Source organism: Pleurodeles waltl, chromosome 10 (genome assembly GCF_031143425.1).
Source record: "Pleurodeles waltl isolate 20211129_DDA chromosome 10, aPleWal1.hap1.20221129, whole genome shotgun sequence".
In the NCBI taxonomy this organism is placed as follows: domain Eukaryota; kingdom Metazoa; phylum Chordata; class Amphibia; order Caudata; family Salamandridae; genus Pleurodeles; species Pleurodeles waltl.
Window position 1 is genome coordinate 919042687 of NC_090449.1, and position 12988 is coordinate 919055674.

Consider the following 12988-nt stretch of genomic DNA (forward strand, 5'->3'; position numbering starts at 1 on the left):
CCCTAACCTTTCACCCCGCCTACATGTCCTCACATACATGTAGCTCCTGCTCAGCACAGGTGGTAAATGTATGCATTAAATCACACAGAACTAGAAATTCCTCTTGTTTTACCACAATACAATAACTCACATGAGGCAACTTTCCATTCCTTGAGGTTTTACTGGTAATTGCACAGTACTGGTGTGGATTTGCTCCATGGTAATGACACAATTGCATTTGACTTTTCAGTTACTCCAGAGCCCTGCAACTTGTAATCAGGACCTTAGAGGAATACCCTTGCTGTGGAGCGTTTCGTATACAAAATGCTATCTTGGGGAAATTTTAACTTTGGAACGGCCGTCACACATGCACATCACTACATCTTGTTGGTTGTATCTGTTTGGCAAACTATTAGGGCTACACTTCATATCAACCAAGAGAAATATATATTTTCTAGTGTTGCTGTGCAGCACTTTACTAAACGTGGCCCTACGAGCTTCTAACCAACAGTGAGTATTGGATTTGGAAGAAGATAATCAAATAGTACAAGACGGATCGTACATAAGATATTTGTTTTTTGAAGTCAACAGTTTTTTAAAAGTGAAGTTGCTGGCTGACTCCTACATACTCATGTCTACTGAGTTGATTCCACATTCACAGACGACATTTTTTGTTTCCAGATTTTTGACAATTTAAGGTATTTGTAATGTATTCATATTATTCTTGCTTTTGTCTTATTTATTTTATATAGTATGGGCAAAACATAGAGGGGGCAAAGGGTGTAGCTTAGTAAGTAAGGCTGGGCAGGTGTGAGCCCCAGAATTCCCAATAATAACACTGGCACATAATGGTAAATACGGCACAATCCTGCCCTCTACCTTTCATGCGCTGCATGATAACTTAATAAATATGGGCCTAATTTTGTAGAGCAAATGAATGTCATTTGTGCAGTAGAGTAAATAGTAGTCAAATGTGAAAAAAGAAACTAGACACATTTAGAGATATGCAATGACCACACAATAACTTTACATTGCACCAATGTATAGAAATAGTTATGTGCTTCCAAAATAAAACACCCAGGCTCTGTCCATCGTTTATATGATAGACTATAAGTAGGGCAACTAAAATTATGTGGCAGGAGAGGACCAAATGATGCAACAGGGTTTACTAAATTATGAAAAGGCAAATTATGCAATGCAATTATGCGATATAATGTGCACAATTCGTGATATTAACTAATTTCATCATTTTTTACACACGCTATCACTATGTAAGCAAAGGTTTCACCTCATTAGTATTGGTCTGATGCCTAAATACAGCAATAAGCAACAGAAAGATGACCAGTCAAACTTTGAAGGGGCCTTCCACTGCATAGCAACAAGTGCTTCTGCGGTTTTTTGTAACTTTAAATCCGTTGAGCTACAAACATTTTAATTAAAATCCGCAGATTATACAGAAGATGATGGATTATGTGGCAATTGTGATAAATCCATAACTAAGAGGAAAAGGTAATGACTGCATAATCATATAATTATAGTGGTCCCTGACAATATGAGTTGACCTTGTTGGAACCTGTCTGAATTTGTGAGAGGAGTTATCTCTTATAGCAAGTGGGATGGAGCTCCACAACTTCAGCGCATTCCCAAAGAAGGACTATGTCATATGGTAGACCAGGAGTTTAAACAAATGGGTGTTTGAGCTGCATAGTTTTTGTTACCCAGAAGAGACAAACTTTATTTAGAGACTTGGGGCCAGATGTGGCAAAACACCAAATAGCGAGTTGCAATTTGCGAGTCCTTCCGACTCGCAAATTGCAACTCGCTATTTGGTATGCAGAACAGTGTCTCAGACACCGTCTGCGAGTCGGTATAGGGTCGCAAAGACCCACCTCATTAATATTAATGAGGTGGGTCGCAAATTGCGGCCCCATAGCGACTATGGGCACTCGCAAACATGGAGGCCTGCTGTAGTCAGCAGACCTCCATGTTCGTGACTGATTATAAATAAAGCAGTTTTTTTTTTTTAAGTGTAGCCCGTTTTCCTTAAAGGAAAACGAGATGCACGTAAAAAAAAATCCGAAACCTTTTGTTTCGGTATTTTTTCAGGGCAGGTAGTGGTCCCTTGGACCACTACCTGCCCTGAAAAAATAATTTGTGGTCCATTCACAAAGGGGAAGGGGTCCCATGGGGACCCCTTCCAATTTGCGAGTGGGTTACCATCCACTTCAAGTGGATGGTAACTGCGACACCATTTGCGACCGCATGCGAGTCGGTCCCGACTCGCAAAATGCATTTCTGCATTGGAAACTCACATTTGCGACTTGCAAATGGCATTTTTTGCCGTTTGCGACTCGCAAATTGTTTCCTACATCTGGCCCTTGGAGCGGAGAATTTTATGAATGATGCTGGCGAGTTCAAGATTGCGTGTTACTTCGAACAGCAGCCAATTCAAAGTGATCAGGATTAACGTGACCAGCTGCAGCGTGATGTGCTGTTTATAACGGAGGGAGATGTAGGTATCCTAATGACAAGGAGGTCCCATAGTTGTACTTCTAATCTTTACAGTAATAGAAGGGATCACTGTAGCAGAGGGAGACATGTCCCTGGCAGACACTAGCAAAAGCAAGGCTCTTCCTGAGGAAGACCAGAGTGGAAATGGAGAAAGAAAACAGAATAAAGTGGGAGGAAGGTGAAAGAGAAGAACAAAAAGAAGGGAGGCAGAGATGTATAAAAGGAAAGAGGACAGAGAGCAGGGAGGAAGATGCTGAGGTTAAAGCAGAAGATGAGGACAGGAAATGGATAGTGAAGTGACCCCAGTCATAAATGAGAAAGATGAAAGGAGATGGGTGATATGGAAGGGTGAGAAAATAGACACATGAAGAGTTTGGACAGGGAAATAAAATGGCCAAAAGAGATAGGAAGGAAGGAAGAAGGAGGAAGGACGGAAGACACGAATGAGGAGAGAGCCAGGGAGTGGGGAGATTTGAGTGTAAATGAAAAGTGAGTCCAGAAATGGAAAAGCCAGAGAGAGAGAAAATATTATGAGCGTTTTGGGTGAGAAAGAAAGGAGGAAGAGTATAATGGGAGAATAAAATGAAGGAGAAATATAGGAGAGAGAAAGGAACAAGGGAAATGTTATTGTGAAAGGTAGCAAGAAGAAGGAAAAAGAGAGAGGGACAGAAATAAAGATGAGAGAAGGGAACTAAGGAGCAAAAGGGGCTACGGGGGAGAACATCAAAGAGACAGAATTTGGAATGTCTGAGAAAACAGGAGCAAGGATATGAAGCAGAGAAGCAAAGACAAAATAGAGATGTTAGATAGTAAAGCATGGGTTAGAGAGGACGTAGACTAAAGGGTTTAAAGAGAATTTGGGGTGAGAGGTTAGGACACACACATAAGAGAGAGCAGAGATGGTGAAGGAGAAGTGGTGAAGACATCAAAGGAGGAAAGCTGAAAAGGGGAAGATAAAGAGAAGCAAATAGATTAGAGGAAAAAGGAACACAGACGATATTCAAGGAAGAGTAGGGAAGAAAGACCAAGTGAGGTGGACAGGCAGGGAAGAAGGTGAAATTGCAAGAGTAGAAGAGGGGCAAATGGAAATAGGGAAGAGGGAGGAAAGACAAGTAGAATGAGTTATTTAGTGACCCTATAAGCAGGGCCGTAGCTAATACTCGACTGGAAGGAGGCCTTTCTCCAAGGGTACATTAGGGACTATGACACACTTGCTCCTCCACTCCCCGGGTGCTGCTAAGATACTCTCTGTGGGACAGGGTGTGACTAAAGGGGCACCACAAATAGTTCTAGTGCAGGTCCCAATCAAAGCTTTAGAGAGAGGGGCTATAGAGCACCTCCCACTTTCTCAGTGGAATAGATTTCACTAGGAGAGATCAGAATCAGCTACATTGTTGTGTATGAGGGACGGGGCACTGTTACTTTGTTGGTATCAGTAATGTTGTAATTGCATTGTTGTGTCCCTGACAGTGCTGTTGAAAGCAACATCCACAGAAGGGAATCCAATGTGTGGTGTTTATCTGCAGGGTACCCCTGGCATTCTATGAGGATTCCCTGCTGGAGAACCTGCTTTGAAGCACAGTCATGTACCGGGCAGTGAATTTAACTAAATACCTTAGTTTTTGAACACCCTGGCTCCTAATTTGAAAAAGAAATGAGATGAAAGGAAAGAGTGAGTTCCGATGGAGAGCAAAGGAGGACAGGGAGGTGATAGGGATGAGAGGCCACGTATAAATGAGATTGAAAAAAGGAGGAAAAAGGAGACAAATGGTAAGGAAGGAAGGAAGGAAGGGTGAGAAAATGGAGAGACGAAAAGATTAAAGATTGGGAAAATTAGATAAAGAATATGAAGCCAAGAGTCAAATACAAGATATAGATGTGAACGAACAAGGAAAAGGGAGGAAGTAGATAAGGAATTTAAACAAGTTGGAGCAGACAAGGTTAGGACTTAGTAAAGAGCTGAGTGGTGAAGGAGAAGGAGGAGACAGAAAAGCTAGAAAGAAAAGAGGAAAGGCAAGCGCGAGTAAGGAAAAGAGAAGAAAAGGTAAGAAAGGGAGGACACCGACAAGGGCAAGTAAGAGAAGGGAAAGAGAGAGACCTAGTGGAACAGCAAAGGGCGAGGAAGAAGAAGGGAAAGACAGGTCAAAGACAAGGAGAAGGGAATGTCAAGTCAAAGGAAAGAAGGGAAAGGCAAGGTCAATACCAGAAGTGAGGAAGAAGAAGGGAAATACAATTTAAAGAGGAATTCAAAGATCTGTAAGTACGGACGTAGCACAACAGATGCAGTGGTACTAGTGCCACGGAATGTAAAAGGCACACTGCATCCGAATTATGGCTACCTTTTAATACCGACCCGGCCGGTGGGAGGCCACATCTCCCGGGATTGCTTTAGGGACCATGACACCCTTGCTGTATCACTGTTAACAATTAGTGTTGTAATCGCGAATGCGTCCCTCACCTGGTTTGACCTTATTTCTATGGACTTCGCGCAGGTACTGGCCCTGTCTCGGGTTAATTTATGAGGCCCAACAGTCATTCCAAGCAAATTTTCCAATGTCAGAAACGCACTCCTAATTTATCATTACATTTGCCCAGGAAAAAGCATTATGGCTAAAGCACAGCTAAATGAGGAACTCACAAAAATATTTACATATTGTATAGATAGTTTAGCAAATTCACAATGTTTACTTCAGTCACATAGGAAAAGCAGACAAGGAAGACTCCATTATAATGCCGCATATTGTAAAGATGTATTCGTAAGGCAGAATGTTGAAAATGTTGAGATCACAATTCCGAATTCATTGAACAATCACTAAGAGCTGCATCACATTCCACTTCAGAGCGGCAAGGATATCTAGATCTCCAATGAAACATATTATTTCATAGTTTCCTTTACTAAAGGGTAGCTTGGTTCTTCTCTTGTTGGCCTGTGCAGCTGAGCTCCACCCATCACTCTCTTGTCAAGTGGAAAAGGGCCATCCAGCACGCAGGATTTTTCATTGCTGGCAGCCAGGCCCAAGAGGAATGAATACTGACTACTTGGCTCCTAGTATGCATTCACATAGAAGCACACTCAGCAGAAAAAACTGAGGCCAAACAGCAGGCTTTATCTGTCAGTGGCACTCCAACTTGTCTGTACTTTGAGGGTCTGTCTGATTCCTGCAGTGGGTTATGAGCTCAGCATCGGTAAATGCCTTCTGTGGCCCCACAGGCTATTCAGGGATTTATTTGATCCCTTCCCAGCTTGGGGCTATTGCACCGGTTGCACAACTGACACGACTTTTCAGGACGAGTATTTACTGATCATTGTTCAGAAGCTGGAACAGTTTAAGTGACCCACAAACACCTTTTTTGTTAATGCTGCCACCATTTTGGGATTTTTAAATTTAAAAAAAAACATGCAGTATTTCGAACTCATTAGATATATTGTTCAGTTATATCTGCAATAACAACGCACGTTGACAATAGAGGAGATAGAATTTTAGGGAATGAGTACAGTTTTGCAATCACAAGAAAGAATATATTTGGAAAAACAAACCTGGTCGTAGCTGGACTGAAACTTCCTTTGGGGTCACTTGCGTATTCGTGTCTTGGTGCTGGGGAAATGTTATAAGGACTGTTGGGTTTTCTATCAGGTCTGATCTACAGCCTTTGGTAAGTAAATTGCTAATAGTGTCACACCGTTCATGTTTTGTAGAATTCAACACAAAATCCTGACAAAAAGAAGTAAAAGTAGAATTAAAAATATCAAATAAAGAGAGAAAACTTTTCTTCAAAAGGTGTTTGCAATTAAGTAAAACACTGGTATAATTTCTCATAATACAACATAACTATTGGTATTCACGCATTTTCATATTGCAGTGGTATTCAGTTTCCTTTAAAAAATGTTGTGATCTCTTTCGTCATTGTCACCTTATTCACAATCCATATTGCTCCCACCAATAACGACCTGAACCACTCACTGTTCACGAATCTATGAAGGGCATGCAGGAGCTTACATTTATAAATGGGAAGAGTGTTAAATTGTTGGACCCATCGTGGAGATAATGTGTCATAAGAATGTGGATCAGGGATATGCTTTAGTCATATGGCAGTGGTGGAGCATGATATGCAACACAAGGAGGCACGCTTGTATTGCTGATAGTTTTTAAGTATGCGAAGCAGAAGAATGCTAACAGCATAGCTATGTGCTATAGATAAGGACAAACACTCCACCACTTGCAATTATCCTGCCTCTCAACGTATAGACACGTAATGCAGAAAAATGTGAAGAAAAATGAACTGTAAATTGTGCTCTTGAAGTTCATAACAAAAACATATAGGGGGTCATTCTGACCTCGGCGGTAAAAGGCCTATACCGCCGGTCAGAACTCCGCCATACTACCGCCGCGGCCGCGGTAAACCGCCACGGTCATTCTGACCACCAACTGTGAATCCGCCAAAAACCCGACATCCAAGGAAGGCCGCCTCATCAGCGGGCCGCGGAAAACTGGAGATGACCAAACCTCCACCGCCACGCCAACACAAACACGCCCATGCCATTCTGACCCACGAATCCACGCGGCGGTCTTTCAACCGCGGTATTCCATTGGCGGTATACACCGCCGCGCTCAAAATACACACACAGCTCCAAAACACTGCCACATTGGACAATTTGAAATACACACACCTGACACACATACCAACAACACTCCCACACATCCAAACAACTATAAAACACACACCCACATCACCCACAAACCCCTACGACCGAAGATCAGAGACGAAGGAGAGAGAGACACATCACAGAATAGAGAGCTACATCACACAGAGGCACACTACACCATCACACACACCACATAGAAGCACAAAGCACCACACACCAACACACTCATCACCATATACACCACCCCACACCTCATCCACACCACCCCATGGCACCCCAAAGGCACCCACGCTTTTCGGACCAAGAACTCCGGGTCATGGTGGAGGAAATCATAAGAGTTGAACCCCAGCTCTTCGGCTCACAGGTGCAGCACACCACTATAGCCAGGAAGGCGGAGCTATGGCAGCGGATCGTGGACAGGGTCAACGCGGTGGGACAGCATCCCAGAAATCGAGACGACATCCGCAAACGCTGGAACGACTTAAGGGGAAAGGTGCGCTCGATGGTCTCGCGACACAACATCGCAGTGCAGAAGACTGGCGGGGGACCCCCACCCACTCCACCTGAATTCACAGCATGGGAGCAAGAGGTACTAAACATCCTGCATCCTGATGGCCTTGCTGGAGTACACAGAGGAATGGACTCTGGTAAGTACAATCTCAACTACTTCATCCCCCCAGCATGCTAACCCCCACCACCACCCTCACCCCCAACCCCCCATCACACATCCTCCCTGAGAATGTCTCTCCAGCACAACCCACCCAACACCAACCCCTGCATGCCACCACAAACTATGGACACCCATCACCTAAGCATGACCACTGCACATACCCCCCCCAAAACACCCCCACAACACCTCCCCCAAGGGAATGACAGCACTGGGGGACAAGGGCACCCATAAATGGCACGCAATAGCACACACAGAAACAATAACCATACTCTCTTACCCCATACAGGACCTGAACGCCAACACACCGGCCAGGAGGGTCCAGAAATGTCCATCCCCCCCCCCGGAAGAGGCCCCCAGTGATGACAGCAGCTCTGTCGACCTGGAACCTGATGACCAGCCCGGACCATCGGGGACCTCTGGACAGTCGGTTCCCCACACACAGGCCACAGCAGACCCAACCCCCTCTGGGACCAACAGCACAGCTCCCACCCAGCGGGCCCATGCCTCTGTCTCTAGGACAGGTCAATCAGCGGTGTGTCTGCCACTACAGGGCACCCAGGCTAACCCACCACCCCAACAACAACAGGGACCTGGGGGCAGTGGTAGTGGGCACACCGTCCAGGGGACAGAGGCCGGGGGAAACAGGGCAACTCGGAGGGCTGCTGTGCGACGGGGGGGGAGGAGAGGCCCAGGGAACCCACTCTCCAAGAGGCCCTCACCACCATCATGGCAGCCTACCACCACTCCCAAGAGACGATGGCGACGGTACTGGCCAGGTTCCAGGAGATCCAGGCACAGCAGGAGGAACGCTACATGGGGTTCACCAATCAACTCACCAACATCTCTACCGCTATGGGGAGCATAGTCCAGGCCCTCAACCGGATAGAAGACACGTTGCGGGACCATGTGGCACCACACAGGGCCCCTGTCACTAGCCCGGACCAGGAACAGCCTACCACCTCCGCCGGCGCTAGTGGACAGGAGGCCCCACCACAACGACAGGCCACCAGAACCCCACCTCCTGCTGAAGAACAACCACCACGCAAGAGGAGCCTGAGATCAAAAAAATCGACAGAGTAGGATGTCAAGACCCCCGCCAGCATGAGATACCCCCTGAAGTCATCCCACTGTCCCACATTGCCACCCTGTCCAACCTTGAACTGCCCCTGCTCCATCCTTCCACAGGCATATGGACAATGCACCTGTGAGACTGAGAACTGGACTCTGCCATGGCCATTACTCCACCCCCACCCATCACCGTGTTTATATCATGTACCATTATCTAGCACAAAAAATAAATCACTCAATGCACTGAAATCAAACAGGAGTCAGGCTGTATTATTTACAAATGTATAACACATTACCGATCAATTATGTTCTGTTAACTTTGTGCTGAACACATACCGAGATCAATAAGCATTAGTCCATGGGTTAACCAAGCAGAAGTCACGCAGTGGGTCATACAGCACTGAAAAGGGAAGGGAAAATCAAATATCAGTTTAAAAGAACTGGGGGGTCATAGACAAAGTTGAGAAGCAGGAGGCTTTCAGAAAAAGTAAAATGGCGTGGGTGATTCTTACCTGTGTGCTACTGAAAATACTGTTGGATAACTCTGTCCCTGTTGTCCGTGTCGTCCTCTGAGTCTTCCTCCTCTTCACTCTCCGCAGGCTCCACAGCTGCTTCAACACCACCATCTGGACCATCCTCCTGCAGGAAAGGCACCTGACGTCGCAATGCCAGATTGTGAAGCATACAGCAGGCCACGATGATCTGGCACACCTTCTTTGGTGAGTACATCAGGGATCCCCCTGTCATATGCAGGCACCTAAACCTGGCCTTCAGGAGGCCAAAGGTCCTTTCTATGATCCTCCTAGTTCGCCCATGGGCCTCATTGTACCGTTCCTCAGCCCTGGTCCGGGGATTCCTCACTCGGGTCAATAGCCAAGGCAGGTTGGGGTAACCAGAGTCACCTATTAGCCACACACGTTGTCTCTGTAGCTGTTCCATCACATAAGGGATGCTGCTATTACTCATCACATACGCGTCATGCACTGAACCAGGGAACATGGCATTCACATGGGAGATGTATTGGTCAGCCAAACAGACCACCTGGACGTTCATAGAATGGTAACTTTTCCTGTTTCTGTACACCTGCTCATCGTCTTTTGGGGGGACTAAGGCTACATGGGTCCCATCAATGGCACCAATGATGTTGGGAATATGTCCAAGGGCATAAAAATCACCCTTCACAGTGGCCAAATCAACCTCCTCAGGGAATATAATGTAACTCCGCATGTGTTTCGTCAGGGCAGACAACACTCTAGACAAAACTTTTGAAAACATAGGCTGAGACATTCCAGATGACATGGCCACTGTTGTCTGGAATGAGCCACTTGCAAGAAAATGGAGGACTGACAGAACCTGCACCAGAGGGGGAATTCCTGTGGGTTGGCGGATGGGGGACATCAGGGCTGGCTCCAGCTGGGCACACAGTTAATGGATAGTGGCACGGTCAAGTCGGTATCGTAGTATGATGTGGCGTTCTTCCATTGTCGACAGGTCCACCAGAGGTCGGTACACGCGAGGATTCATCCTTCTCCTCGCAAGTCCCAGCGGACGGTGCCTAGGAATGACAACATGGAGCACAGAGTCAAGCTAATCACTGGTACGTTCACCACAGCTTGCATAGCACACGGTTATCAATGTTTTGAAAGGCGTGTATGTGTGGCAATGCAAGGCCTAGGCCTGTGTGTCGCAGTAGAAATTATGCCATGTGGGCCCTTGAAATGGCGGCTGCCTGACATGTGAAGTGGGACAATGGGATGTGAGGTCAATGCGCTGGCGGAGCACACCGTGGCGGTAGGCGGTCGAAGACCGCTACACGGAGCCGCATTGGTTAACATTGAAACCTATGGGTTTCAGGAGCCAATGACGAGGTGCGCCGGCGGTAGCGGTACGCACCGCCGCGGTACGTACCGCCGCGGGCGTGACCGCCATTTTCTATCTGCCTAATCACTCAAGACCTGATCATCCACAGGAGAGGACCTATACTGCAAGTGCTGCTGTGACCTCGGTCTGGAAGTGACAATGGCTGCTGCGACTGGGGAAAGGGCCCCTGCCTTCACGTCTGAAGAGTTGGAGAAGCTCGTGGATGGGGTCCTCCCCCAGTATGCGTTACTCTACGGTCCTCCAGACCAACAGGTAAGTACACCGGGTGCACATGGAATGGGCGATGCCTGTGTGGAGTGGGGTGGATGTAAGTTGGTGGGGTGGGGGGCGAATGAGGAGTGCAACGCACGACAGATGAGAGCATGTGCCATATGGCAAGGTTGGGGAGGGGGGCCAATCACATCTAACATGCACTAAGTTGATGAATGTTTCCTTCCCACCCTGTACATGTTACATAGGTCAGCGCCCATCAGAAAGTCGAGATTTGGCGTGCCATCGCCAAGGAAGTCCGGGCCCTGGGGGTCCACGTCAGACGGGGCACCCACTGCCGCAAGAGGTGGGAGGACATCCGCCGCGGAACCAGGAAGACCGCCGAGTCACTGCTGGGGATGGCCTCCCAACCTAGGAGGGGTGCCAGTCGTACCCTGACCCCCCTGATGTCCCGGATCCTGGCGGTGGCCTACCCTGATTTGGATGAGCGCTTGAGAGCATCACAGCAGACACAAGGGGGTGAGTATCAGCACATTCTGCTATCTTTCTGCGCAGTGGAGGCGTCTGGGTGGGGGAGGAGGGTTGTGGGTGACATTAGGCCAGGGCGCTTTCTGTTGTGTAGTCCTCTACCTTAGGCATGGCCCTGTGCTCCCGGCCCCCACCTCTGTAGGGTGACAGGTACAGCTATTGATGGTCCAGCCTCACACATGTGCGCGTTTGTCGTCTCTTGACCTGTTGTCTTAGTCAGAAGTACTGAGTAGTGTACCCCGAATGCGCGGCTTAGTGCATGAGGCTCCTGTGTCTGTCCTCTCCGCCAACGGTGTTGACATTGCATGCACTCAACCTGGTCTTCTTTTTTCTCCCCCCACCCTTCTTATTCATCTTCTTGTGCATGTGTGCATTAGCATCATCAGGCGGAGGAGATTTGGCATCGGAGCACGAGGGAGCTGCAAGTCACAAGGCCCCGGTGGGCCCAGGAACAGACACCGAGGGCACCAGTGATCCGGAGGGCGAGGGGAGCACCACAACGGGGACCAGTGGTGAGAGCAGCGACACAGACACGTCCTCGGATGGGTTCTCCCTAGCGGTGGCGGCAACATCCGTGCCCCCCGCCTCTACAGGTACAGCCGCCACCCAGCGCACCAGCCCCGCCCTCCCTGCAGCCCCTCAGCCTACGCTCCGTGCCCGCTCGCCCAGGAAGGCGGGCGTCTCCTTCGCCCCAGGCACCTCAGCCCCTGCCCCTGTCACCCCTGCTGCCCTCAGTGCAGAGCTCATTGACCTTGTGAGGACGCTCATTGTTGGGCAGACTACCCTTTTGAATGCCATCCAGGGGGTAGAAAGGGAGGTGCATCGGAGCAATGCCTACCTGGAGGGCATTCATTCGGGTCAGGCTGCCCATCAACGATCGTTCACTGCTCTGGCCTCAGCACTGACGGCAGCCATTGTCCCTGTTTCCAGCCTCCCTCTTCTGACTGCCTCCAGCCTGTCTCTGTCTCCTGTTCCTCAGCCTATCCCATCCACACCATCTGACCAGCCTGCACACACCTCAACACCCAAGGGCAGCTCATCCAGACACAAGCACCACAGATCCCACAAACACTCACCCAAGCAACACCCAGATGCAGACATTCCAACAGTCACTGACACCCCTGTGTCCCCCTCCTCCTCGTCTCCCTCCTCCCTCCCTGTGACGTCTACACTCACACCTGCATGCACACCAACATCAGCCAGTGCTTCCATCACCACCACACCCTCCTGTACAGTCCGCACACATGCAGTCACCACCCCCACTGCCATTTACACGTCCCCTGTGTCCTCTCCCACTGTGTCTGTCACCCCCTCTTCCAAGACACACAAACGCAGGCAGCCACCCACCCAACAGACATCCACCTCACGACAGCCTACAGCACCAGCACCTTCACCCAATGACAGCACACCTGACTCTCCTACAACCACATCCTCTTCCTCCACTCCCATCACCACTTCTCCTACCCTTTACCTTGGCCCTAAAAAACTTTTCCTGG

General features: G+C 48.3%; 1 protein-coding gene across 2 annotated transcripts in view; it reads right to left on the reverse strand.

The window, feature by feature from the left end:
• ITGB8 (integrin subunit beta 8) overlaps window positions 1-12988 on the reverse strand; it is a 298148-nt gene that overhangs the window by 180485 nt on the left and 104675 nt on the right. The window contains exon 3 of one of the 2 annotated variants that reach the window (XM_069211685.1): window positions 6029-6203. The exons of the other annotated variant lie outside the window; for it this stretch is intronic. Within the exon in view, the coding sequence (XP_069067786.1) occupies window positions 6029-6203 (175 nt within the window). The remainder of the gene's footprint in view (window positions 1-6028; window positions 6204-12988) is intronic. 2 annotated transcript variants of the gene reach the window in all.